Source organism: Haliotis cracherodii, unplaced genomic scaffold, assembly GCF_022045235.1.
Source record: "Haliotis cracherodii isolate W230 unplaced genomic scaffold, xgHalCrac1.p SCAF_2, whole genome shotgun sequence".
Lineage (NCBI taxonomy): Eukaryota > Metazoa > Mollusca > Gastropoda > Lepetellida > Haliotidae > Haliotis > Haliotis cracherodii.
This window is the reverse complement of record NW_027266275.1, coordinates 27,677,089-27,703,655: the sequence shown is the minus strand read 5'-3', so window position 1 is coordinate 27,703,655 and position 26,567 is coordinate 27,677,089. Positions and strand designations below refer to the sequence as shown.

Genomic DNA, 26,567 nt, shown 5'->3' with positions numbered 1-26,567 from the left:
TCACTGTAATCACTGTAGCATGCGAGTCATGAACCTTGGCAAGAGACTTTCCACACCAACTTAAGAAGGGTAGGGGTACTTCCCATTGCTTCCTTAGTTTGCTTAGTTTCAATGAAGGCTTGGTTCGATTAAGTCTGAAATACTACCATTTCCCCCGAGGGTATGTGTGAAGATAGTGTTTGCTCTTGGTGTGTGGCACCGGATGACATCCGTTTTGGGACTTCAAAATGGATAAAGCTCAGAATCCAAAAACATATTGTAACGGAACAACAGCTTCGAAATACATTCTGAAAAGCTATATATTCCATCAATCGAAAGCACACTTCCACGTGGTGATGACGTAGTGAACGCACAGGACTCTTGGTTGGAGTAAATCAGAAACGGTAATTCCAGCCACTCAAATACGTGTAAACCTTAAAATACCCTCTAAACCAAATACTCTCTATCTCCTTCCTACCTTGGTAATGATATTATAATATAGATTTGCAGCCTAGTAAAGCGATAGAAATAACAGGCCGAACAAAACCTGCCTGTGGTTAATTCAAAATATTTCCATGTATTCATATCACCTAATACTTTTCTCTTGTCTTCTTGCGGTGACTCACATACACTGCTCAACACATACACTTTACAATAGCAGGGCCGGCCACAGTGTTGGGGTGTTCTTTGTAAAATATGAAACGTTGACTTACCTTTACCCATATCGTAACGATTCTGTAATAAGAAATATTCTTAGAGAAATGAAGCAAAACGAGATAAACAAACTACCATTTGTTACATTCACACTTGTCAATGACGATAATCTGTTCGCGTATGTAGTAGTACTCTTCCTGTTCAGGGTGGGAATATACGGACAGTAACAACGTAGCGATACGAACTATATTCACCATAAGCAAACATAACTATACCTCTAAACAATTAACAGAATCAAATGTCATTTCTGAGTATAATAATACCACCGTACAACGGCAAAAAAGGAAATAGAATACCATTGAGTACACAGCGTTCCACAATGTCTAGTTCAGTCGCTACACAGGGACATTGTGTGCGGGCCTGTATGAAAACACAACAAGAGCAGATGGCTATTTTAAAGTTCCCCGTTTTTCGGACGGACACTGGTAGAACGTCTAGACTTTCTTTGACTCGTTAATCCGGAAATCCAGCTCCAAGCACAAAACATTCTCTATATCTGGTGGATTGCAGACGACCAACTACAAACAGCTATATCAATATCACACACAATCCGACAGTCAATCACTGCGCTGTATTATAACACAGCAATATCAAGCAGTCGGCAGGTGCTGTAAACAAAACAGTAACAATACATACCTGTGTTGGCAGGTAGGCCCGCGCGAACAAGGTTATCTTGAGCGACCGCGACTTGCGCGTCACATACAAGCAACCCAACGGTCGAGGTTGGATTTAATTTTCCTATTCCCTGTTGTTGAAGGTCATACATGAATTTTAAGTCCTCGTGTAGGTGAGTCGGAGAGGGGAAGTTTTACATGGGAATGTCATCTTTTAGAACCATGTTTTCGGACCAGCGTTGTGCTTGACATGGGGACGCCAACGACTGTAAGAAGCCGAATGATGTGGACTGAAGAAAACCAACCAATCAAGATCAGGTAACTGGTGACGTAAGGGTTTTCCCCACCTCCTGTCGTCAGCGATTGATTTCACAGTGTGGACTCGTTCAGACACATACAGGTCGCTGTTCTGGCATATGTCATGGCATGTCATGCGATATGATTGTTTGGCAAAGGTCGTTATATTTTGAACGAGCCATGTTTGAATGTTCGATGAATGCTTCTCGATTTTTCTTTTCTTTTCTTTTTACGCCACAAACAGAAATATTCCATCTATATGAAGGCGGTCTGTAAGTAATCGAGTCTCGACTGGACAGTCTAGTGACTGACTTCATGAGCATCGATGCGTAATGGAATACGACTCCATGCATCATCCAAGTCGGCGAGCCCACCACCCAATCCTGTGAGACGCACCTTACATCAAGCAAGAGTTGCTGAAGACCAATTCTAACCCGGATCTTCAGCGGTTATACTTGCCAGTAGTTCAGGAGTATATATTGACGGCGTCTGATCACCAAAGATTTTTTGATTTTCCGTTTTCAAAATAGATCTTAACAAATCAAGCCGCCTTCGACAAGCATGTGTCGCTGAGGACCAATTCTAAAACGGAAATCCCACGAAATGAGAGTGAGAGTGGTATGCCTAAAGACTGGTCAGTGGGTGTAAATGGTAAATGGTCTATTGCAGGATTTGGGAGGAGGGGTGGGGTGGCCATCATACACTGCAAGGTTTAAAGTTGGGAGGTGTATGGCCAATATATTATCTCTATCGAGCACTAACATTTTATTTTAATGAGATTACATTAATATCCTCAACCAAATCCTGAATTATTATTATAATAATTCAGGATTTGGTTGTAGATATTAATGTAATCTCATTAAAATCAGATGTTAGTGCTCGCTCCACCAAAGATCTGAGGACATCTCCTTGCAGTGAGAGAGTATGGTTTTACTCAGCTTTAAGCAATATTCCAGCAATATCACGGCGGGGAACACCAGAAATTTGGCTTCACACATTGTACCCATGTCGGGAATCGAACCCGGGTCTTCGGCGTGACGAGCGAACGCTTTAACCACTAGGCTACCTGACCGCCCCATCTCCTTGCAGGTCACGCCAGAGCGTTTCGCGAACTTTGACCGACCAATCAAATGACTACAAGGAAGTCGACAGCCAATCAGAAAGTAGCGGTCTCCAGCTTTTCGGCACAAGGTTCAAACTGTCTGCTTCCATTCCAGACTAGTTCTCGATTCAGAATTTGAAAATTGAAAAGAAGAAAATCTGGAATGTCTGTCCCGTGTTAACCTTTTGGAGGTTGCATGATTAGAAAACACATTCCGACTGTCACTTTCCCCGATCTGATAAGCGATGCTCTGATTGGTCAGATGAAAGGTCGTTCTGACGTGACCCGTAATGAGATGTCCTCAGATCATTGTTTATCGGAAGGGAGAGCTAAGATCTGCTTTTGATGAGATTAACGTTATATTACAGGATTTGGATGGGGCGTGGCTATTACATATGATCAACGATTTGACTCAGGATCGGCCGTCTGGTGACTGCGAGCGTCTATATGCAGCAGCGTGTGCAGCTTACGTATATTACCAGCACGAGCTGAAGGAGAAAATGTACAGATATAGTACTTAAACCGCGATTAAGCAAGTTAACTGATAAACATGACAGCTCAGTCACATGATTACCGATTCTTACCCGGATTGAAACCACGTGATCAAAATTCAACGCTGATGTTTATCGCTAGCAAAATGGACATTTCTGGGAAAGTGGGCTTTGCAATTTTTGATATTATATATATTCCTCATCGACGGAATGGCTAACAAAGTAGACACAATGTATGGATAACAACTTCTTTAATACTGTAAAGGCGACGTTTCAGTACAGATCCTTATACCGTCGCCAAGCAAGACTGCTTGACAGCTTCCAGTCTTGCTTGACAAAGGTATAAGTATCAATACCAAAACGTCGCCTTTACAGTATTAAAGAAGTCGTTATCCATAAATTGTGTCTACTTTGTCAAGTATAAGCGCACATGCAGCTATCTTCTACAATTCATCACCGCGATAATTCTTGATTCTATTTCAAGTTTCTTGTTAAAACATAACAAGCATATATGAAGAGTGTTTGTTTAATAGCAAGAATAAAGTATATGAGGTGTGTGGGAAGAGGAAGTTACGCAGAAGTACTTGACACTGATTCAAGACACAACCAATCGATAAAAAAATATATATACCACAAAACAGATTAATACCAGTGTCCCTTTTCATATAAAGCAATGCTGCCAGTCCCAGGTAGACATATTTTGACGAAACTTTAGACGACACATGTTATAAATGTAGCATACGTTAGGGAGCCCTCAGTAGTTCCAACCTTGTTAAACTGGTAACGTCTTCCATATGCAATACAAATATGAATACAATGTATCTTTTTAGGCAATACCATATTCCAAATAAGAACGAACCACCTCAATAAACGTGGACCTTTTATGAGTAATTGTTACACTTATTTGTGGATTAGTTGCAATAAATCTACGTAGTAGGCGTAGAAACAGAGGCATATCCATTGCACCGTAGAAATACTGCACATCTCCCCATCTCACAGAAAGCTAGTACGTCACTTCCGGTCAGAGCCCTCTCAACTCTGCTTTCCACATTTGTCATGTTGCATGGTGGTGCAAGACTAGAATGTTGAAATAAATATCGATAAACGTGATAACGTCTGCGAACAAAATGTATTTTAAATAGTCATTTCTTCTTGTTGCTTAAAAAAGATGATCGATGGAAAAGTTCTTCCTTATAGAGTCACCGTTCAACACACTACTCGCCTCAATCTGCTGCTGTTTTATTAAAGAAGTGAATTGTGTACTCGGGGTACCACCGAGTGAACGACTCAAGGCATATCAGGTGATATGTGAGCAGTAGAAATAAAGCTACGTACGCACAGTGTAAAAATAATAGACGCAAGACAATGGCAGCGAAGGCACGTGTTATAAGTACTTCACGAGTCAAGGGGAATCTTGCCGAAATTGTATCATTCGCAGCACTGCAGACGATGAACAATACAATATTAGATGGTGCGGAGAACCAACCGCAGCAACCACTTTCAGTTTACTATCCAGTACTGCAGACAGTTTCCAGTATTGCACATCACGCCACAATATCGTGCACCAATACAAAACTTTCACTGGTTAAATCAAGTCGGTCATTTCATTTCAGGCTGTCAAATGGTTTACATTGTATTGAAGATCACAGTAATCAATACAGTAACTGCAATAGTGTCATAATTACCGGTGCTGAAGATTATGCAACCATAATATCCGATGTTGCAGATCATATCGTCATACAATCTTCTACCATACCAGATCAACAAGTACTCCAGATTATACCTCAAGTTATCTACAGCTGTAGTATTGCAGATATAGGCATTGCACTTGAAATTCAAATCTCCATAACTGTTAAAGAATTGCAGATTACGTTAGCATCGGGTCATGTAACATCACAAGTTGAACCAATTCCTACTGTTATTTCCGCATCCGCAACACTGTCGATTAGGTATCATCTCAGTCAGCCGAAACCCGAACTCATGTAGGACACAAACACATTCCAACAGACAATCATGGCCTGCTGGGTAGCCTGCTTGTGAAGATGGACAACAAGGTGACCTGTGTTCTCCAAACAGACTCTTGTCCAGGACACACACATTTTCCAACAGACAATCATGGCCTACTGGGTAGCCTGCTTGTGAAGATGGACAACAAGGTGACCTGTGTTCTGCTTGAACAGACTCATGTCCAGGACACACATACATTCCAACAGACAATCATGGCCTGCTGGGTAGCCTGCTTGTGAAGATGGACATCAAGGTGACCTGTGTTCTCCAAACAGACTCTTGTCCAGGACACACACATTTTCCAACAGACAACCATGGCCTGCTGGGTAGCCTGCTTGTGAAGATAGACATCGAGGTGACCTGTGTTCTCCAAACAGACTCTTGTCCAGGACACACACATCCCAACAGACAATCATGGCCTGCTGGGTAGCCTGCTTGTGAAGATGGACAACAAGGTGACCTGTGTTGTCCAAACAGACTCTTGTCCAGGACACACACATTCCAACAGACAATCATGGCCTGCTGGGTAGCCTGCTTGTAAAGATGAACAACAAGGTGACCTGTGTTCTCCAAACAGACTCTTGTCCAGGACACACACACATTCCAACAGACAATCATGGCCTTTTGGGTAGCCTGCTTGTGAAGATGGATACGAAGAGGCCTTTGTTCTGCTAGTGCAGACTCTTGTCCCGAGTGACGTCCTTGATCATGTTCTTCATGATCCCGTATCTGGACAGTGGAAATGACTGTTTGGAAGTCTCGTAATCCGTCTTGAGCTGTTCTAATCTGTTAAAGGCTCTCATGAACCTCGGACCAAATGCCTCGATTTGTTGTCTCTTGAGCTCATTGTCTTCAAGCACTTCCTGTTTTGACATCTTGCTGAGATCTGAAAAATGTGGCAAAAGCGTTGAAAATAATAATCCTATAACCAAATGATTTAGGACGAGTGTTTCAAGTGCATTGGCAGCACTTTTCCTACCAAACCGTTTTCATGACTATCCCTTGGGTGAGATAAAAGTTAATCTTCGATCGCTAAATCTGGAATCATTAATAAGGCCCTCAAAGGTCTGCGATCACAGGACTGCCTACTGTGGTCAGTTACCTATTAGTTTATGGGGGAACACATTCACATTTGGAGTGAAGCAAAACATACAAGGCAAATCTGAAATATAGAGTGAGCATAGATTACGTTATAGGCACGGGTATCAAAGCTGTATCCTAGCACGTGTCAACTTGATGTGGAAGGAAATCCCAACGTGGTGTATGTCTTAGACGTTTACCATTTTTATTACGAGCACGCCTATGGCACTGACAAACCTAGAAACATAATCGGTAGGACCGGGATTCAAACCCACGATCAAAGGTTTCTAGCGTGCCAAAGGGACGCAACTCTGCACTGCGAATTGCGGCGCCTTAGACTGGCCCCCAGCATACTAGAGCCATGAAAAGTGACTGAAATATGACTGAAGTATTACTCCTAATAATTATAGACAGTGTGATCATCAACCACCACCTCAGCATTCTGGGACCCATTCTACCTCTTATCCATTGAATCCCATGGTACCTACCTTTCTTGGCTGCAGCAGCTGTTTCAATACCATCCGACTTCCCGGCAAATGCCTTACACGCAGACAGCAACCCTCCCATCCCGCCTGCTTGAGCATCACTACCGCTGGCAGAGTTACCTGCCCCTGATGCGGGCCTGTCCTTATCAGCAAATTCTTTCGCCCTCCCAAGAAGTCCAGACAACCCAGACTTAGGTTTGGAAGTATCCTTCTTCGCCAGGGCTTCAGCCTTCCTGAGGTTCTCCTCGTTCACACACCGTTTGATCATCCTCTTCAGTACGGAGTAACGCTGTATGGGGAAGGCACTGTAGCTGTTGTCATAGTCCTGCTCCAGCTGCACGAAGATAGCCCTGATCTCCCGGTACTGTGTTTCCAGCTCGCGGATCTTGTGGCCCAACTTCATGTTCTCCGACTTGAGACCGTCCTTGGTCCAGATCACCTTGGTATCTGAGAACAGTGACCAGAAACAGTTAGGACATGGCACTTTGTAGGAAATAAGTGAAATCCACGAAGTGAACGAGTAAGTGAACTCGGAGATACACCTATTCCATTCTGACGTTTTCGGTGGTTCATCGTTTATTACACAACACTGACAACAATTGCGTGGATCGAAGTTCATGATGTCAATCACGGGAATGTCTGGGCCAGACTCGATTACTTACAGACCGCCGTCTATAGATGGACTATTGCTGAGTGCAAACAAACAAACAAATATAACTAGCTTAACAAACCATGAGTCACCTCAAAATTGAAAAAAAGAATAGGTTTACCTCCATTCTACCATGACTAATCCAGACGTATTCGCGTATTCAGTGCAGTCATACGGTCGGAATGGCGGCGAATCTTGGAATCGCAATGGTACAACATAGAGACAATGTATATGAAAATTTGTATGTCTTAAGGTCTTAAGAGTTGACATCAAATGTACATCACGTACATTTCACTGTGAAATAACAAAACATTCAAATTACAAAAGGATCTAGTTTTGCATGGCGAGATCAACAACAACCAAACATCCCTACATTCAAATGGAATCAGCTATGACCTGTGCGAAGTTTAAACTTGGTAGATGCTGATTACCACACTTCTGTCACTAATTTGAAATAAGCCAGACATTCCATAATGGATACTCTGAGAAACATTAAACATGGATGTTGTTGGTGTGGAAATACCTGACGGAACAGGTTCAGCAACGGTCCTACCAGTAATTTGGAGCGTATTTTAATAAACATTTAGCAGGATAGAGTGTACTGTATGATGACAAACTGTGCTGATTTTTGTGGCTTACCATTTCCCTTGCCTCAACCCCAGCATGCGACAACAAAGTAACAGTCGTTGCTCGTGATTGATATAAATAGTTTTCAAGCCGCAATCTTACGAGAATTTATTGGTTAGTTGGATGTTTTTTTGTTTAACGCCGCACTCAGCAATATTCCAGCTATATAACGGCGGTCCGTAAATAATCGAGTCTGGACCAGACAATCCAGTGATTGATATCCTGAGCATCGATCCGAGCAATTGGGATAGATGACATGCATCAACCACCCGATCCCGTTAGTTTCCTTTTACGACAAGCATAGTCAACTTTTACGGCAAGCATATGTTGCTGAAGACCTATTCTACCCCGGCATCTTCACGGGTCAAGAATTTATTGATAACCTCAGCACCATACCGGTGCTCGTGGGTTTCACCGAAGTGGTAAACGTCTAAAACCTGCATCATTTCGGGCTTTCCTCCCACATTAAGCTGACACGCCGCGATATAACTGGAATACTGTTAAAATCGGCGTTAAACCTAACTCACTCATTCACTAGTGATAACCCTAGTAGAACAGACGACGTGTTCGTTTACATGTGCTGGGGTCATGACGTGCAAATTTTTCCCGAAGTGAAATAAAAAGTGGTTATCACACATCAACCACTTCAAGCCAGATCATCATTCAATGTCATGGTATAATGCTGTTTAACGCCACAGCAGAACCATTCCAGTTATATCACAGCATTTCACAATGCAAAGTCAGTGTTACGAGGATGGTATAGAACGTCTACCTTACGTATAGTTCACAATACATCCTGGCGCTGGGATCAACTTTGGCAGATACTGCAGATGTATGTATACTTGGTTTATGTGATGTTTAACACAGCCCTCAGCAATATTCCAGCTATAAAACTACGATCTGTAAATAATGGTCAACCTCGAACAGACAATCCAGTGATTGACATCATGAACATCGATCTATGCAATTGGGATACGATGACATGCCTCAACCAAGTCAAGGAGCCTGACCACCCGATCCCGTTAGTCGTCAGTTACGACAAGCATGCGTTGCTGAAGACCAATTCTAACCCAGGTCTTCACGATATATACTATCACTGAAAGAGTGACTGGGGTATGAATGCTATCAGTAATAATTTAGCTTCATCTTGGCCAGTCTGTTGCCAGGTGAACAACAGTGACACAAACAATCAATCACACAATCCTGATTGGTCGATAAGCAGGGGATAGTGTGGACCTATATCATGCCCCAGACTCCCCACGGGGTGCAGCAACAAGTATTTTCTTACTAAGCAGTTTCTATAAGAACAAAGATTTTAGATTCAACATTTATTACATTAAACGACCTGTGAAGATCCCTGCTTATCAAACTATGTTTGCCGAAAAAGGCGAGTATGCTTGTCGTAAGAGGCGACAAACGGGATCGGGTGGTCAGGCTTGCTGAATTGGTTAATGCATATCACCGTATCCCCATTACGTGGACCGATGCTTATGGTGTCAATCACTGGATTGTCTGGTCCAGACTCGATTATTTACAGATCTCCGTCAAAGAAACAAACAAAGAAACATTACATACAACACATGTTGAAGATTTACATTGAATCGAAATCACCCAGGCCGATTTTTTCGGGCGCTCTATAATGCGGTAATATCTCAGTTTATGAGACAGTTGATCATTTAAATAAAATGTCCGCATTAAACGTGATGTATCTGTGACACGTCGTATGATAAGATTTACACAAAACCTCAAGCGCAGTAATTTTTATTAATCACTACAAGCGACATTTCTCTAATCTGTCTGCACAGTTTTTCACAGTTCCCGACAGTAGTAATGCAGAATGCCTCTATTGCAAGCGCCATGCTCAAGGGCAAAACGTAAAAAGAAAGGCTTAACATGCAAATAGGAAATGAATGCTTCTCTGTTACATCAGTACTGGCGAGCATTACAAAAGGTTGAGATGAACTTGGGTTTAACATCGCGTTCAAGATTATTTCGTGGACATAGCGACGTCCATGCTAGTACATGTGTGTGGCTAACTGGACTTGTGTCGGTCTTATAGAGCTAGCCCACTGAAATACCACGCCGCAGCAAAATATGAATACTCCACTCAGACACAGTTCAGTCCTTGTTGTATCTCCCCTTAATGACCCTCGGCAACGTGTTAACAACAAATATACAATCTTTCAACGTACAAATGTATTTTGATATGAGGTGGTCGAATATTCCAACAACCGCCTTCCGATCTCGGGACAGACCGTCTATCCACTGCACCTCGGGGCCGGTATTGTCATGATATAACGATGAACAAAAGACTGGTTTTCCATTCCGGTGAATATATTTCCGCATGCTGGGTTGTGCAGACTCCTTGTGTATGTAACATGTGGAGCTATCAAAACATGGTTCTGATAGATGGGCCTATGATCCGTTAATGCTTCAGGTGGAAATTGTTAACATGATTAATTAAACATGACATGAATTCCTCTTGCTGCATCAGGTTTCCACCCGAAAGGCTACCCGGAATCTCAGATTTCCCATCCATTCTGGCATATCAATACTCATGCACTTGACGCAACATATCAACATAAAACTCCAAGTCTGGTGAAACACACATCAATTCAGATGAGCATAAACCACCCCACCCCCACCCCTTTTTTGAAAACCAAATGTAGCATGTTGTAGGCAGTAACATTGACTGAGAGAGGATTTTGATAATTGTGACCCCTCACTTTTAAAAATGCCGGATCCGCCCCTGGTGAGTAAGGGGTGGGGGCCTGTCTGATCTTCGGTGTTACAGCCAACGCTTGAACTACCAGACTTCAACCTACTTTTGCTTGACGCAGAATCAACAGTCGTTGTTAGACACGACTATTAGTCCGGTAATGTAAATCTTGAAGGACGACATCGAAATGAGCTATGAACAAGTTAGATATAACTCGTATTGTTTACCGGTTAAATGTATGAAACACGAAGTGCATGACTTGCCTTTCCCCATAATGTCCGACTGTGTGTCCTACGTCAAACTGGGTGTGTCCTTTGACTTCGTGTGTCCTGTGTCCGACGGTATGTTTCCGTTTGTGAGTGTCCTCCGTCAGACTGGGCTGTGTCTACTGCTGACCATACGTGACGGGACAGTCACATGTCACCCAGATGACTCAGGTATGTCTGGAATCCCTCCACCTGATACAGTGAAACAGTAACACATTGAAACAGCATCAAACATTGCACACATGCATGAATTGTTGAACTACGCATCGTATAAACCAGTCGAGTAATATCAGATACTAAAAGATAAATATTATTATCTACCACTGAGAGACGACTAGAAAGAGCTTAAGTTAACGCACGGTGCGCTGGTACAAGGGGAGGAATTCAAACCTCGCTTCCATCCGGCTATTAAATACGGATTACGAATGTCACACTGACATTTGATTCCACACAATACGACCCCGATTATAACCCTGCCGTATTCAAACACTGGTAAATCTGTCTGTCACATAGGTGTGTCTACGTGGCTGTACAGCTTGCAGAGCAGAGAAGCCACCTTGACATATGTCGAGAGCTCACGAGGTCAATCTATTTTGCACGTGTCAGCAATGAACGGTCGTACATTTACCAAGCACCCATCAATAACCCGCAGCAGTTGTGCCAACAAATAATAACCACTAAGTGTTAAATAATTCATACGTTTTGAGAGAAACACAATATCTATCAATTGGCTTAGGTGATGTTTGGTCCAGGTAATGAGACAGTTGCCGAAGCAAGACGACCCACATCCACAGGAAACGTGGTTACCAGCGTTCCCATGTTTACCTGGCAACGCTCGCATGTATGCTGGCTAGTGCAGCTAATGCTGCCAGTCTGTTGGGTGCACTGAGACAAACACGGTGTTTAACTCGCTAGACTTGATGCAGGCTCCTACTGGTTCATTGGCAGTTGATATTACCGTTATATCCGGGTCGGAGGTGTGTGAAATTATACAGCGGAACTGTTATCGTGCTGTTGTATGTATTGACTCTAGTTGTAGCCCTGTGTCTAAAAACAAGGGAAAGGTGGTTTTATTAAATCCCAACACACCAAAACATCCTTATCAACGTTATCGTTGAATATAATTCAATACCCGTCTTAGCTAGCCATCGTAATATGTGATAACACTAACATTTCCCATTTATGTCACGGATTGTTGTGCAACTCCTAAATACAAAGCATCAATGGCCTACATTTTCCCTAATATTCTAGCCTACTGAAATACATTGGTCGCTGATGTGCGTTTCCGTCCCCAAGTCTACACGAGCATTCCGCGCTATGTACATGTATTTTTATGTCATGACTGGTAACCTCGCCCACTCCTACACCATCAACAGGTCATGCATGTTGAGGCACGGAAACCCCGACATGAAAGAAACAATCGGGAATCCCTGACTCGAGGCAGTGTTCTCAGGACAGGTCAAGCATGTCATCTGTTCCCCACGTGTGCGTTATAAAGGTGGCGTTATAAAGGTTATGTCAATAATGGGTCTGCACCGCAGTGCCGCAACACAGGGGTGGTCGGTATCAGTGACTGGTAGCCTGGGTTAATTACATAACCACCCAACAACCGTAACCCATTCACCTGACCCCTGTCGTGGCATACCGCACATATCTCATGACCTCGCGACATTTCCCGCGAAAAATGAAGAACGTCAACAAGCAATGTCAAAGCCTCAATATGACAAATACAATTGTTGTTTGCGTGGAGATGCAGAGCATTATGGTACAAACTGATCATAAACCTATAACATTCCTACTTACCTGCTCGCTATGGTGAACTATCCCTACAGATGTCTGACATACGCATCCAGAATATCTGGCTGATTAACTAGGCCATGCCGTGAGCTCGCTCTATCTCTCTCGTGCTTTGCCTCTATCGTCTGCTCTCTGTCAGGCGGACCGCCTCACTGTCACTGTAGCATTACGCGGCGTTTCTCCCCCCGTTGGTAAGATCACTCCGACATGGTAGTTGGGGGGATAATGTCCGTACTACAGATGCTACATCCGCCGAGTTATCGATCTACAGGCGCTGGGCGTACTGACAACTGCTTGACAGAGATGGGTCTCTCTTCATCTCGTGTAGAGGAAACCAGTCTCTTTATATGAACAGAACAGAACAAAATTTATTTCGTATAGTCTGGCCATGAGGCCAATAGTACAGATGGTTGGATATTTGACATATTGTGACAGCGCTTCAGTTAATATTGGCTTTGGAATTTCTAAGTTTAAACATTTTATCTAAATAAAGAGCTAGCTGAAATAAAATGTTGTCGTCATTTGTTGTGAGTAACAATACACACTTGTACAGGGTAGAATATTGATAATAATACGAGGCAAATACCTTATCCTTAAGTTAGTATAAGCACGGGCCTATATAACAAGTCCGTGGTATAAGCTGGACATATAAATAGTGCATGGTATTCATCATCTAAAGCCCCATTCACATGGACAAAATTTACTCATGTAAGCAAATTTACTCATGGAGTATATTTACTCATGTAAGCAAAAGTATATTTACATTGCGTTCACATGAACTGCAGCCGTATTTTCCTGATTTTCAGTATCTTGGATTTAATATGCTTACGTAAGCAAATAGAAAATCTGTTCACATGACCAGAAATACTCCAGGAGCATTTATACTTATGAGTAAATATACTTTTACTAGACCTCATCAGGTGTAGCAAATATACTTTTACTCATGTCTCTTTACTCCTGGAGTGTATTTACTCACGTAAGCAAATGCGTTAACATGCCACCATAAGTAAATTTACTTATGTAAGTATATATACTCACGTAAGTAAAAGTGTCCATGTGAATGGGGCTTTAGTCTTCTTTACAGAAATTACATAGACTGTCAGCAAAGTCATGGTCACTAGACATTCTATATTAATGTATTTTAAAATCATTTGAACAACATCTAAATATTTTTAAAGATCTTCTTAAATGTACAGTCTTAATCGATGATAGATATTTTCAGGTTGTAGTAAGGATTTGTTAGTGCAATATAAATCTAGCCTTGGTGAATTGGATATACAATCTGACCATTCTTGCATAAACAAATCTCTTGTTCTTTCCTTAAATGTATAAATAAAAACATCACAGTCTCCCATATCTTACATCTACCATACATAACCGAAACCATAACTCAACAATATATATCTTACAAATGAAACCCAATTTGTATAACCTAATTGATCATATTTACACCGCATGAAATAGCAATGTTTTGGATATTTACCCAGAGGCATTCTTGATAGTATCTTTATATGTAACGTGTATGATAATAATTAGTTTTTCCCCGTGAATGGCAATGTTTTAAGGAAATAATTCTCACTGTCTTGGCTTGGGGTAAGCTTATCATGGCACACGATATTCGTATCCTGCAATGTATGTCGTCTGACGGAAGCATGCGTCTGGAGTTGCAGACGAGTGTCATGTTTACTGTAATTTAAGTTACAGTTTCCCGGTTAGTCTATTATTACTGCTGTTATTATGGTATTTATTATTAATAAGCACCTACAATGGAGTATCTGGCCATGAAACACGAAATATCTGGAATACGTATGTCTGTATTGGCGGAGGGGGGTTGTTGTTATAGTCGTATAAATCGCCTCAATTCGCTGTAGAGAGTTGTGTCCCTTAGGTAAGCTTTTGGTGGTTCGAGCCTGATCATGTTTCTAAATTTGTCATCAGTATACCAATCCCTGTGGGTTTCACCGATGTGGTAAACACGTCTGCATCAATTCGGGCTTTCCCTCTCTTCTGCAATATCGTCTATTTCTATGCATGTGTATACATACATACATACATACATACATAGATACATACATACATACATACTGTAAACTACGTGTATAACGAACACGCTTATAACGAACTTACGGATATACCGAACTCTTGGCTCCGATCCATTTACTGCCTATATGCTGTAAACGTGCTTATAACGAACTACGGTTGTTACGAACTAAATTTAGTGGTCCCTTTGAGTTCCGTAGTTTACGGTAATACATTGTTGATGTAGTTGATCTGTGTCACTGAGAGCGTTCCCAGCATGGCTTCCCGTTATCCAGATGCAACATATCTTAAAGTACACATACAATTTATATCTTGCGGCTTGTCCATACGTCAGACCCCACAAGCATCCCTTATCACAGAGGATGAAAATTAGCCGCCGATGAAAACACGGCTTCACTCGCTCACTCTAAAGTTATCTCCCTTTGACCAGATGTTGCGTGTTGGATTCCTCTCATCGTTTGTTGTTTCCGCACAGCCAGCATCAGTCCAGTTTATCTCGACGACCTGTGAATAATCGAGTTGAAACAAGCCTTAGCAGTGGTTGTTAGCATGAGAAACAATCCATGTGATTCCCCGATTAGAAAGTACGACATACATGGGGACGAGGGGACCCAATCTGACTCTGAATACTCATGGTACTTTTAGGACAGAAGTGAGTGACTGAGTGAGTGAGGTTTTACACCGCGTTTAGCAACATTCCATTAACATCACGACATAGGACATCCAAACTGGGCTTTATACATTGTACTCATGTGGGAAATCGAACCCGGGTCTTCTTTTGATCCACTGGGCTACCCCACCGTCCCTGTTAGGACAAGAACACAATATTGACGCAAAATTTCAAAGCGGCAGATACAATTGAATGCATTTTGAAAGAGGGAACAACAATACTTTGTCAAATAAAAACAAAACAATTAATGAAACGTTAAAAAACATTTTAATTATTATGTGGTTGCAATATTGCCGATGCGATGTAAAAATCTATCTCACTCATTAAGGTTTAGTGAATTTTAATACTATTTTATATTATAATTTATATTAAATAACTAATAAAAAATATTTGTTCACAAGTAAAACCTAAAGCAAATTTGTGAAACTCAACTAGGAACACGTAGGGGAAGATAAACCTCGTTTGAAATGAGTGTGTGGTTGTGAAAGGATGCCGGGTACAATACCATGAGTGTCAGCTGGTAACAAATTGTGTTAACCATCACGACAGGCTGACGCAGAACTCGTGTTGATTCTCATCACTCCTGTTTGGAAATCGACACGCTGAATGGGACACCTGTTCAGTGTTATATGATGGATGTGATTTGGAAAATACCAGAGGCTGCTTACTCCAGTCACATTGCTGAACATCGATTGTTTCACGCATAGATCGATCTAGTCAGTTCAGTTCTAAGGTCACAGTGCTTATAAATATATGTATAATTTATTTATACACACACGCACACCTGTGTGTGTGTGTGTGTGTGTGTGTGTGTGTGTGTGTGTGTGTGTGTGTGTGTGTGTGTGTGTGTGTGTGTGTGTGTCTGTCTGTCTGTCTGTCTGTGTGTGTGTGTGTGTGTGTTCACTCTAAAATATCACTCACTCACTCACTCACAGTGTGGTAGTTGTTCCGAGGAGGACATTTATTTTCACAACACCCTTTGTTTCAGGACAACTGGCATATCCGGCAGAAATGTTTCGGTTTCTACATCCATAACGCGAAGCACGTTGTTAATGCGGACCAGTGAGAAAGATGAGTTGAAAAGCCGCAGTTAAGTGACGTCACACTCAGTCAGCTGACAGTTTTGTCGTTTCCCTCACGTCAGCCGAGTGTTGTTGAGTATGGAATCCTAGAAGGGATATTGTCGCGGCGTCTCCATTACAAAAACAAGCAATCATTATCAACAAAAGCGCGACAAAGCCACATTTCATCAAAAGGTTCAAAATTTTAATGATACATGATCTTTGATTGTAGATGAATGCCCCCAGGAATTAAACTCAGCCACAGCAATTACAAATGCGCAGGTATACGTCCTTATAGTGTGTTTGTTGTTTAACGCCGAACTTAGGTATCCAGGGACTGATATCGTAAGCATTGATCCACATACCCGACCCGATCACGGTAGAACGCGGTTTTTTGCGTAAAATACGATGCTAGTTTGTTCATAAGCAGTCCTCAATACGTCTACCTCGTTCTTGGTCAGTCTGCAGTCCGTTTGTATCCAGTTGCAGATCGTGTAAAAGTGCCCGTTCACCTCATCCCGACAACGTTTCAGGGCAGTTCGAGCACGTTCGTAGCCGTTCTCAACCCGCTCTTAACCAGTTCAACCTCGTTCTACCTCGTTCACAATACGTCCAAGCCAGTCTTAACACGACCAACTCGTTCGCATTACGTCCTCATGTCGTCCCAAGAGCGTGTGTATTCACGGTCTGACCCGATTCCTATGAATACCGAGCGCGTTGCAGCCAGTCTTCATTCAAGTTCAGGGCTACGTGCTGTACACATCATGCCTCCAAAGAGACGTCGACCCGGTCGGTGTGCACACGTTCTGAAATTTATGTCGGACTGCACCACGTGGAAACACGTCCCTAGTAGGTTCGACGTACGGCAATTCCGTTCGTTATACGTCTTTCTCGTTTTAAGTATGCTGCCAATCCGACTAATTGCAGAACGGGATGGACGGGATAAAATTTTGAGCAGATTCAAAGTTCTAGAGCACCCTCCCCGTCCGAGGCCGTCCATGAAGTTCGTAAATAGACTGTCAATAGTTGCTGCTACGTCCACTACGTTCATACACAGTTGGAGCCCGTTCGACAACATTTTCACGAACGTATTGAGAACTAATTTGGTGTGATGGGGGTATTAGATGATTGATTTGAAAAAATGTTGAATGGAATAGAAATGCAAAGAGTTTATTTGTTGTAAAAACACTTTTATATTCCCTTTGGTACTTTGGTTTTAGAATCATTGAAGCTAAAAAAGAGACCACTGGAGTTTGAAAGGGAGCATAAATATTTCTGTGCATGCTTTGAACAATTCACTTTAATACAACACGTGCGCAACATTGAAGGAACAACACTGCAATGCGACATCATCAATATGTCGAATATTTAACACTTTTTTTTACACAATTTTGAAATTGGTCGTCACATCGACCATGAAAAATGTCACGTTTTTTAAGTGTAAAATCCAACAAAATATTATTGAAAGCGTGACAATGCGACAAATATCGCATTGTCGCGCTTTGGTTAATTTGGACACGTTGTTTGTTTGTGTAAGTAAGGGGGCAGCTCGAAAATGTCTCTTCTTGGATTCCATACACTTTGCTCTGTCTCTAAACATCGCAAGTATACGACGCGCAGAGAGAGCCGCTGACAGGCTTATGGAACAGACAAGTGACGTCATAAACGTGTGACGTCACAGAAAGGATACGTCACTTAAAGTCTTTGTGCTTTATAGAAACGAGACGTGTTTTCTATTCACGGATGCTTTTTGCAGCGATTTGATCCAAAAGCGCTCAAGTGTTGCTTTTGACATCGGTTTCCATTACCTTGTTGGACATGGAGCTTGGTAAGTAACAACATTTTGTCTTGTCAGTCTAATAAACTTATACGGGGTAAAAGTTTAGTTTCATTATATGGAGCAGGGTCCTTTTAAAGCTAAACATTTGACGTGATTCAGTCTCAAATAATTAATTATTAAATGTGTGATTCAGACCCCCAATTTCAAGCGATCTTTATTTCAACCCTATTATCAAATAAGAGCAAACGGTTTGGACGAAATACAAATAGAAAGACTACGTGCATATGTTTCGGTTTTTTCTGCTTGCCTATTGGCTATGATCTCCGTCAACGTCTTAAGCAAGCCAGGATAATTCTATTGTTATGGTTACATTTACCCCTATTATCCCTTTAAACTGATGACTTTCCTCAATTACAATGTAAATCTGTACTGAAAATGTGATTACTTTAAATGTAGACAAACTTCAACTTTTACATGTGACACTTTGATGTCCATGCGTCTACGTTGTTGCCTTTATGGAATAACTCATGTCAATGTGACACAAAAGTAATATGACATCATGTTGTCTTTAGATCCTCATCACGCTGAAGATGTCCACAACGCGGCAGCAGAGCTGTGGCGACAGTATTTGTTCATGGGGCGACTGGTGGAGTCTGTGTCCAGTCCATCTCCCGTAGATGTCCCGTCTATCCCTTGTCACCAGAGTCACCTTGAAGACTGGCGGTTACCGCTTCAATCAAGGAACGGAGTTCTCGGCTCACTCCCACACGACCCGTTCATCGGCCTTACAATCCGTGGCTACTTCTTCAGGGGAGTCATGAGCTCAGGTGGTTCAGCTACTGTATACAGTGTGTTCAAGGATGGCAAGGTGTTTGCAGCGAAAGTGTCAAACCCAAGGAACACTGAGCCGGGCGAAGCTTCAAAAGTATGGACCAACGAATACAGCATACTCAGTCAGGTCCAACACAAAAACATCATCAAGGCCTACGACCTCTTTGAACACAATGGGCGCCAGGTCTTGATACTCGAGTATGTCGGCGGATGCAATTTGGCGGAATTCATGGACAGGAGGTGTGTGGCTCGGAGACAAAGTTCGATCAAGAAAATCATGAAACAAGTTCTGGAAGTTCTTCAATATCTCCATCAACATAACGTAGCCCATCAGGACATAACACCATCCCATATTCTCATTGGACAGAGTGGAAAGGTCAAAATTATAAACTTTGCCGATGCGACCAGGCTTGGCACGAACAGCTTGTATCCACAGAACGAGGCAGGGGATGTTCAAGATGATATTATCAGGTCATTTGATGTATGGAGGTTTGGGGCGTCTGTATATGAAACTCTGACGGGGAAGACGCCACACTTTATAGGACCAGACCGCAGTGAGCCTGACGTATCTGGTGTTCATAGTCCGGACAGAAAGCTAATGTCGCTTATTAAGAAGTGTCTAGATTTAAATCCTTTGTCTCGAATTACAGCAAAAGTTGCTTTAAAACACGACTACTTCAAACGATTTTTCAACTAATTTTCCTTAACTTACACTTAATTTTTTAATTCAAATGAAATTGTTTACAGTTCAATTGTCAGTCCTAAAAACACTTACTGAAAATGTAAATTCATGTTCAATCAAGAATTTGTCCAGGAATGTTTCATGTATGTATAGTGTCTCATGGAGAGGTATTGTTTTACTGGATTATCTATTGTTGTAAATCAATACATGTACAAACAAATTAATCAATTCTGGGTTTTGATTTCAATTAATTCCAGAACGAGCCAGTTGACGTGTGATCCAAATATGAATGTTGTTTATACCACACGAAGCGATAATTACACTAGTTAAGACACAATCCTGCATTATTAGTTTATTAACCAAAGTGCACAGGTATAAACGCCCTTCAAAACCACTTTGGATACAACAGGAATAAACTCAAAACTCAAAGTGCACATCTGGCAAGAATAGAAAAACTCTGGACGTAATATAATTGCTTCAAGATAAGGAGGTAAGAGTTAGTTCCCTTAGTTGAAACTGCGACTACACTGTAGGAAAACTAATGTCACTAACGTTTATTAACGAAAGTACATTAAGTACTAATACCTACTTATTATCATCAGGACCTGTGAATACATTTCCGATGTGTCATCTTGAAACAGGATAGCGTTTGTAGCCCCAGATGGCCTAAAGTCTGGTACTAAATTCTATACTTCTTAGTCCAACCCGATCCAGAGCACCGATCCAGAGCACCATTCAGACAGAACCCGCTGTGCGAGGGTTGATCGCGCTATAGGGACACGGGTCGTCCACTAACACCTTTGCAGATGCTTTGAGTCTTCTGTATATAGTCTCTCAGAGCTATTTCCTGCTCCTTCATCAGCTGAATACTGAATAAGTGCAGAGTTTATATACATATATACCTCACTATAAGTTAGGGTGAATGTTCAAAGATAACAATATAATGAGAAAGCCAAGAAACCCAACAAATAATCCAATTTCAAAGTCAAAACCAGCCCCACCACTCATCCTCGTCAGCATCCCATACCAAGGGACACTGATAAAACATGAAGAACCCAGAGGATGTGTGTATGAGATTTCACACAACTGTGGATCCTGGCGAGACTTCACGTACTATAGCCATCAGAATAAAAGAACTCGAAAATCTAACATAAAATCTGCCCTTTCGGAACATCCCATCCAACTCCTTGACCGCCATATTTCCTGGTCACAAACCAAGATCTACATTCCAACATCGGTCGTTGGAAAAAGAGGAAATTTCAAGAAAGCATCGAAATCCAAAGAAAGAAGCCAGCCATTAACAGAGGCCATGGTATCTACCTACCCAGTGTGTACTCCACTGTGGACAGCGGACACCTTGATTGCCTTGTTGCTTGTGTCCTCATAGCCAGATTCTTGTCATCACGACACCTTCAGTGTACTTCATTGCTTCCTCTCCTGTTGATTACACCGGCTTTGTCATAATATTGTTATCTTTATACTTGTGTTGTGTAAACATATCGTAACTCTATGCCATTACTCAGCACTCTCCTCACGAAGGCGCAAGACGTAGCTCTGAAATGTCGCGACAAAGAATGAAAGGAGTTGCTATGCAAATAAATAGTGTCATGTATTCTGGTTTTTCCAACTTCTAAATGTCTATCAAAGACCAATCTCATTAAAATCAGATCTTAGTTCTGCTACCGCTAAACAAAGATCTGAGGACATGCCATTACGGGTATGGTGCTGACAAACCTAGAAACATAGTCGGGGCGAACTGGGATTCGAACCCACAATCATAGGTTTCTTGTGTGTCCCAGGGACGGAACTCTGCACAGCGAATTGCGGCGCCTTGGGCAACTGCGCCACTCGTGCCCCCGGGGCAAGACAAAACTTTAATAGGTACGTCTCTCATTGACCTTACAATTTTTAACGCAGTCTCTGAATGCAGCGACTTAATACACTAGCACTGGGTTGTGACTCACGTTATCCAGACTTCTCTTCACATACCACTACATGGTCAGGTACTTTTAGCTTGTTGTACGGCTCTCGTTCTTGTCTATACCTACAAGGACGTGTGTTTACCTCAGATGTACGGAAGCTGCAAAAGCTGCGTCGAGCGTCCAACGGGAGTGCGGAAGGTCCAGGGTTTGTTCCCAGGCCGCGTTATACCAAAAGACGTTTAAAATGGTACTTGTTGTTACCCTGTCTGACGCTCGGCTAAAACAAGGACTTGTCGTCTCGGAGTCAGTGTAGTGTGTCTGAGTGGGGTATTCTTGTTAAAACTGCGGCATGGAATCTCAGTGTGCTAGCACTATAAATCGGCATCAGGCCGGAATTGTACAAGCACACACGCACACGCGCACGCGCACACACACACACACACACACTCCATGACTGCCGAAGCCTACCCGGATGCACTTTGCAAACATTTGTTTTTTTAGCTATATAAGTATTAGCACATATGCAACTATCTTCATTAATTAACAATCGCGATATTTCGTGAATCTATTTCAAGTGGCGAGGACTTATCTACTGAAGCTGCCGTGGGATCTTTTATTTAGCGAATCGTCCATAAAATCATCCCTCAACTCGCACTTCGTGACAACGAACATCTTTTCACGGGGATATATTTCATAAGGTAAAAAATGTTAAATATAAATGTAAACAGTAATTTAAATGCTGATGGGTTAACTGATGTGGAGATAGTGAGTGTTGAGTGTGAACGTTTTTGTTTATAATTTTGTCGAATATAATTTCTTCTCCAGAATGAAAGTTTGTTCAAAAATGCGAATTCTCTGTAAATTTCACGTTTCTTGAACTATCATATATATCCATATTCATGTATGTATTAATCATAAAGATTCTGTCACATGCTACACTACGGGGATACCAGGCTACCTTGATAAAGTAAGCATTACTAAAGTACTCACGGAAATGGAAAAATAAACTTTTTTCGATCTCAGATTTTAAATATATGCAGTTAATATACAAAATATATAAATATTCAAACAACTCAATTAGTACTAATTGGGCCTTGGCACAAATACAGCATATCAAAGGTTTTTATGTCTTTTTACACGTAAAAGTGTGTAAAAATATGAACTAAACAGACTATTGTGAAACTGAGCATAACCAGGTGTTATTAGATCAGGGTGAATGTCCATGACCTATGATACCTTGACGACAGGTGAAAACAGCTGCTTGAAACCCACGTGCATGTGATTTGTTAGTGGTTAGTGATTTGTAAGTGGCATTGTGGGATAGTGAATCATCGTCAAAATATCAGAACGTAAAAGTAACATATTCCCTTCTCAAACAACAACTTACATGTCATTATTATTATGTTCATAAACATAGCTGTTATTTTTATTGTTGTTTTGATATTTTTTTCCAGGCTAATTTGCATAATGCCTATAGCCTGTTTCTGCCATGTCAATTTGGACTTAGTTTCATTTTTGAATGTTGAAAGTGCCTACAAATTACCTCCTGTAAAGTACTTTTTGTATTGAGCACTGGGATAAAACTAGCAAATCCAGACTAGTACTTTTCCAGTTGTTTTGTGATTTCGTATTTACATCTACGTAATGCTTTGTGTCGATTATTAAATCTAGCAAACAGGTTTTTTTCATTTCCATGAGTACTTTAACAGTTCAGTCATCCAGCAGAGCGCACCACAAACACCTCACTAAGTGCGTCGCTAACAGCTACATTTTAGCCGTAGTAAATGAGGGCAACCAAGCAGACAATCCATTCGCCTCTTTGATATTTCATGCGATACGACAACACTCGACATTAACGAAGGAAACAAAAGGGCGAAATACCATCAGTTGACCATGTGCTTTATATTGAACATTGATTAAATAAGTATGTATTTGTTTTCCTTTTCATGTATATGATATCAGTTTATCAGTTGTGTGGTGGTAGGGTAGCCTCGTTATCGTGTTCGCTCATCACAGCTGCAATCCGGGCTGGAATCTTGACATTATGTATGTCTGTGATACACCACCCGTGAAGATCTTCAGTAACCCATGCTTGCCGTAAAAGAGGCGACTAACGGGATCGAGTCGTCTCTCTGCCTTGGTTGATGCATGTCATCGTATCCCAATTGCGTGGATCGATGCTCATAATATCAATCACTGGATTGTCTGGTCCAGACTCGATTATTTACAGACCGTCGTCATATAGCTGGAATATTGTTATGTGCGGCGTTAAACAACAAACAAACAATCAAAGAAACAAACAGAACTATGATACACACCACTATGTGATATACAACATCCCACATTTGTCCTTCTTTCTTCCTTCCTTCGTTCATTCCTTAATAATAAATTCCTGTTGTGGGTTAATCACATATACACGCACACGAACACGCGTACACGCACGCACGCACGCACACACAGGCTCGTACACCATCATGCCAGGATGCACACGCACACATACACATGGATCACGTAGAGCTACTTTATAATCGTAGCACTACGAACACTTTGCGCAAGTGGACTCTTATCTATTATTGTGTTTGCTGGGACTTCACTCCCTATACACTTTACGTTGTGTTTGGGTAACGTCAAAGAACGATTAACACAACCGCCTCTATGATGCATCTATTTTTAAGCCAATATTAACGAGTGCAAAATATCCTGTGACAACACAGTGTCTGCAGTACCGGGCAGATCCCCGATCCCTGTGGACGTGGACGCACCAGTCCAGGATAATTAATGAGATATTGCCTACTCTCTCCACATACAAGATGAATCAGAAGCTAAATCAGTAATCTCATGAGTAGACCGTCACCTGATTATATTAATATCTTCTCAATCAGAACACAAAGCACATAGCATAGTCTCGGACCATACGTCTTACTTAACGTCATAATAAACACTGACCAATATCCTATAAACCCAGTATATCCCTATTTCTCGGCAATATATCGGCAGTAAATCAAATAAATCAATCTTTATTGGCAATATATTTTTGTTGGGCATATTTTTAATTTCAATCATTCGTTACTATGGTTACTGGACGTTAAGTGTCAGTCACCTTTTTAAGAGGAAAGGGGAAAGTCCTCGCTGTACATGGTGAAGAGTATCGCCAAGGTTGAAGAGGCCACCAACTTGAGAGACATGCTAATTCATCGTTTTTTCGTGATATGAATGTATGTCAATTTGCGGGGAGGAGAATATCATGGGATTTAGAGAGTGAATTCTATGCGAGAAGACAGCCTCCGTGGTCTAGTGGTAGAGCTTACGCCCGATGAGAGACGTTAAAAGATGGTACTTGTTGTTACCCTGTCTTGCGCTGGTCACTAAGGGGCTAAAACAAGGACTGGTCGGTTCGGAGTCAGTATACCGTGTCTGAGACGGGTATTCATCTTAAACTGCGGTACCGGTTCGATTCCCGACATGGGTACAATGTGTGAAGCCCATTTCTGGTGTTCCCCGCCGTGATATTGCTGGAATATTGCTAAAAGCGGCGTAAAACCATACTCACTCACTGACTAAACTGCAGCATGGTATCTCAGTGGGCAAGCACTAGCATTATAAATCGGCATCAGTCCGGACTCGTTAAAGCAGCCACACAGACACACAGACACACACACACACACACACACACACACACACACACACACACACACACACACACACACACACACACACTTGGACGCGACGTTAAACCCCCTTTCTCCTCTCCTACCTATGCCAGAAAATTGTTCCCGGCATGGCTTTCTATCCCGCCGAGTGTCGTCGCTTCATAGTATTCGACAAAGCCCACCCTTTCTGTAATATCGTGTTCACGTAATCCCATGAGCGACCATAAACTCCCGGACGAAAGAAAGTATACACTTGAAAGTCGGATTTGCAAAAAAGCTTACAAACGTTATAAAAACGTTAATAGGCAAAAAACAGTCGCCGAAGCACATGGGTGTATACTTTCTTTTGCCCGGGTGTTCATAGTCGCTCATGGAATTGCGTGAACACGATATTACAGAAGACGATGGGCTTTGTAGAATACTCCCATCAGACTCCTGGCTCCATTGGTCAATACTGCCGACAATTTCAGGAAACATAAATATAGAGTAAACTCCCCCAGCAGAAATATACTGAGAAATATCATGTGTCTCCAGTAGTTAATATACACATGAATATCATGTATATCTATTATTTAATATTTGAATCCCATATTCGCCACGATTCACAATCCTAAGTTTGTCGGCACCATACACATACCCGACATAAACATATACGACCCGTATCATCTCGAGTATTCCTCCAAGAGTGCCTGATACGCTAGGATGTGTTTTAAATATGCTCAACAAAGCTTTGTTAAAACACTCACTCACTCGCAATTTCACTTAAATTCATGATTTGACCACAGTGACCAGCTGAGTGCGGCGTTAAACAACAAACAAACAAACAAACAAACAAAGTTGCACTGTCATCTGGTAATGGACATAGTGTGAGAGGTGTGTGATGGAGTCACACACGTGGAGTTAGATACATTGTATATCCACCGAAGCAGTCATTTTAACTGATGTACTATAACTGTACTAGAACAAGGTTTTATGTCGCTTTTATTCCAGTCATATGAGCAATGGAGACAGTGGACATCACATTTCACACATGGGGGGAATCTTCGACCTGACGGGTCTCCCACATCCGTCCCGTGGGGGTTCCAGGCTAGAATATGCCCTCAC

The 26,567-nt window shown here is 41.8% G+C and overlaps 2 protein-coding genes across 3 annotated transcripts; one reads left to right on the top strand and one right to left on the bottom strand.

Moving 5' to 3' along the window:
* Positions 1 to 3,723: 3,723 nt before the first annotated feature.
* Positions 3,724 to 12,958, bottom strand: LOC139468919 (uncharacterized). Of its 2 annotated transcripts, XM_071251057.1 has the most exons (5): positions 12,834 to 12,958; positions 11,989 to 12,077; positions 11,028 to 11,222; positions 6,773 to 7,216; positions 3,724 to 6,090 (listed from the first exon to the last, which is right to left on the bottom strand). In XM_071251057.1, the coding sequence occupies exons 3-5, from the start codon at positions 11,035 to 11,037 to the stop codon at positions 5,876 to 5,878; spliced, it is 669 nt and encodes a 222-aa protein (XP_071107158.1). In that variant the 5' UTR covers positions 11,038 to 11,222; positions 11,989 to 12,077; positions 12,834 to 12,958; the 3' UTR covers positions 3,724 to 5,875. The 2 variants fall into 2 exon arrangements, with proteins under 2 accessions (XP_071107158.1, XP_071107159.1); XM_071251058.1 differs by lacking the exon at positions 11,989 to 12,077.
* A 5,979-nt stretch (positions 12,959 to 18,937) lies between these two features.
* LOC139467546 (cyclin-dependent kinase 2 homolog) lies at positions 18,938 to 19,906 on the top strand. The gene has a single exon (XM_071249080.1). It carries the CDS (start codon positions 18,938 to 18,940, stop codon positions 19,904 to 19,906), a length of 969 nt encoding a protein of 322 aa, XP_071105181.1.
* The last annotated feature ends 6,661 nt before the right edge of the window (positions 19,907 to 26,567 follow it).